Genomic DNA, 2,151 nt, shown 5'->3' with positions numbered 1-2,151 from the left:
TAATGAAAACCGCATAATGTACAAAGCATTGTACATTGAGTTCAAATAATGCTTATTAATAGAGTTAGGGACCGATGTATAAGGCTCTAATAAACCCAAAAATTATTCCCACAAACCAAGTAAACCATGGAATTCTATTACAACCATTCTACTAAAAATAAAAAATTGACCAAAGAACGACCAATGTCGTTTTTTTATACGACATGATTCAAGCTGGATTTTTCCCCTTCCGCGCATCTTTCTCCATCGTCATCTCTTTAAGTACAGGACAGTTCCTGGAGTCGTGATGACCCAACTCATCGCAAGCCTTACACCGTCTAGGAGTCCTAGTCGCATCCTTTATAGCCTTCCCTCTCTTTGAAATCAGACGGCTCGCCGAGCTGCTGGCGTGACCCTTCGTCTTCACGACACCGGGAGGATGCACCGCAACAGATTCAGGCCTTACCATTCCATAAAACTCTTCAATCATACGCCTCTTCTCAGCGACTGAAGTTGCCGGAGTACCAGTTTGAAGAGAGTTGCCAAGTTCTTCGACGCCAGCTACAAATGAACGTAAAGCATCGATGTCGGTCTCAAACTGTCTAAGAAAACCATAAAACATCGAAATCGCCTGCTTTGACACAGTTTGCCTATCGTCAGCGGATGAGTGGGTAAGCAAGGGATCCTGAAACTCCCCGTGTACAGCCTTGGCTAAGGGAGTCTTCATCCATCGGCTTTCACTGTATTTATCCGGGATTTTTTTCACCTCATTGTTCCGAAACAAGAAAAATATATGACTGCATAAATAACCATGCCGACCAAAAAGTTTGCATTCGCACGAGTAAGTATCATCAGTCTTGTCATGACGAACAAAATATGCATTGCGCTTGCTATCGCCAAGCTTGTATGTGTCAACCGTTTCTCCTGACATAAAACTCAGCGCACGACATCTGTCATTACCCTTCACAATTTCTTCTTGTATTATCCTAAACATACTGTCGGTAAACAACGTGGAAGCATGTTTCTCGAACGACAGAGTAGTTGCGAGTATGGGTATGTGATAAGTCGTATTCTAGGCCTTGGTTACTGGTCAGTATGATGTGCATATTTGAACTTTATCTGCAAAACAAGTTGCTTAAGCGTGCAGGTTGAGTGTTCTAGCCAGTAGGCAAAGTTTCAGATACTTCAGGTGAAAAGGGCGTCAGGACGATTACGTACTGACCAGTATACATGCAAAAATGACTCGAGATGGAGAAGAAGGATAGCTGGGACTGATCAACCACAATTAAGGGCAAAGAAGTCATCTCACCACAAGGTTTTACCCTAAAATCAAGGGTAAGCCTCCCTATAAAAGGAAGCCACTTGGAGAGAGAAGGAGATCGATTTTCATCATCATCACTCTTAGGTAGAATTCTCTCGGTAGTTCAGTCCTTCAGCCCAGTCCAGAGTCTCGTTCCTCGCCACTGCCATGGTCACTTGAAGGTCATCAAGAAGTTCCCAGAGTTCCAGACGTTCTCACCCAGTCATCAAGATCGTAGTTAGAAGTTCCATCGCCCGGCGTGGCAAAACACTTTTATTTCGCTTTCGTAGTTAAATTGCTTGTTTTTCCTTACGTTGGATCTTTGTTGCTTTTGGATATTTTCTGCTTTTGAAGTACTTGTTGAAGATCCGAACGTGTTTTATGCCATGAAGTTGTTTTCTGTTCAGTTTACTTCGCCGATCTCTTTTCCTTCTGCCTAGTTAGCTTAGATCTAGAGTTTCTGGTCGTTTTGAGTATCGAATCGTGAGTTTCCAGTTAGTAGTTTATTTCTTCGAGTTAGCATAATCTGTTTACTTTTATTTCATAGAGGTTTGTTTCATGCAAGGTGCAATTATGTGTTTCCTGTTTTCTTCCATGCTGATCAGTAGGCGGGATTTCAGTTTCGATGTTTGATTTTCGATTTGGAATTTTTGATTGTAGATCTGTGTTCGTGAGTTATTAGTCTGTGTTTTTACGGTGCTGAATCTGGTTTGTTTTCTGATTTTAGTTTGTGTTGGTTGAAGAAGATGATGTCCATATCCAAGTTTGGGACCACTTTGCTTTTTAGATGCTTTTTGCTTTTTGTCCTTCACCTTTAGTACACCCTGCAGAACTGTCAGTCTAGTCACCACAACTACCACTTATTCTCTGCT

At 41.9% G+C, this 2,151-nt stretch overlaps 1 protein-coding gene across 1 annotated transcript; it reads right to left on the bottom strand.

Moving 5' to 3' along the window:
- Positions 1-208: 208 nt before the first annotated feature.
- On the bottom strand, positions 209-973 carry LOC121800966 (protein FAR-RED ELONGATED HYPOCOTYL 3-like). The gene has a single exon (XM_042200452.1). The coding sequence runs from the start codon at positions 971-973 to the stop codon at positions 209-211; it is 765 nt and encodes a 254-aa protein (XP_042056386.1).
- Between the last annotated feature and the right edge of the window lie 1,178 nt (positions 974-2,151).

Source organism: Salvia splendens, chromosome 4 (assembly GCF_004379255.2).
Source record: "Salvia splendens isolate huo1 chromosome 4, SspV2, whole genome shotgun sequence".
NCBI classification, from domain to species: domain Eukaryota; kingdom Viridiplantae; phylum Streptophyta; class Magnoliopsida; order Lamiales; family Lamiaceae; genus Salvia; species Salvia splendens.
The sequence above is the reverse complement of the archived record's forward strand: the minus strand, read 5'-3'. Positions and strand labels throughout refer to the sequence as shown.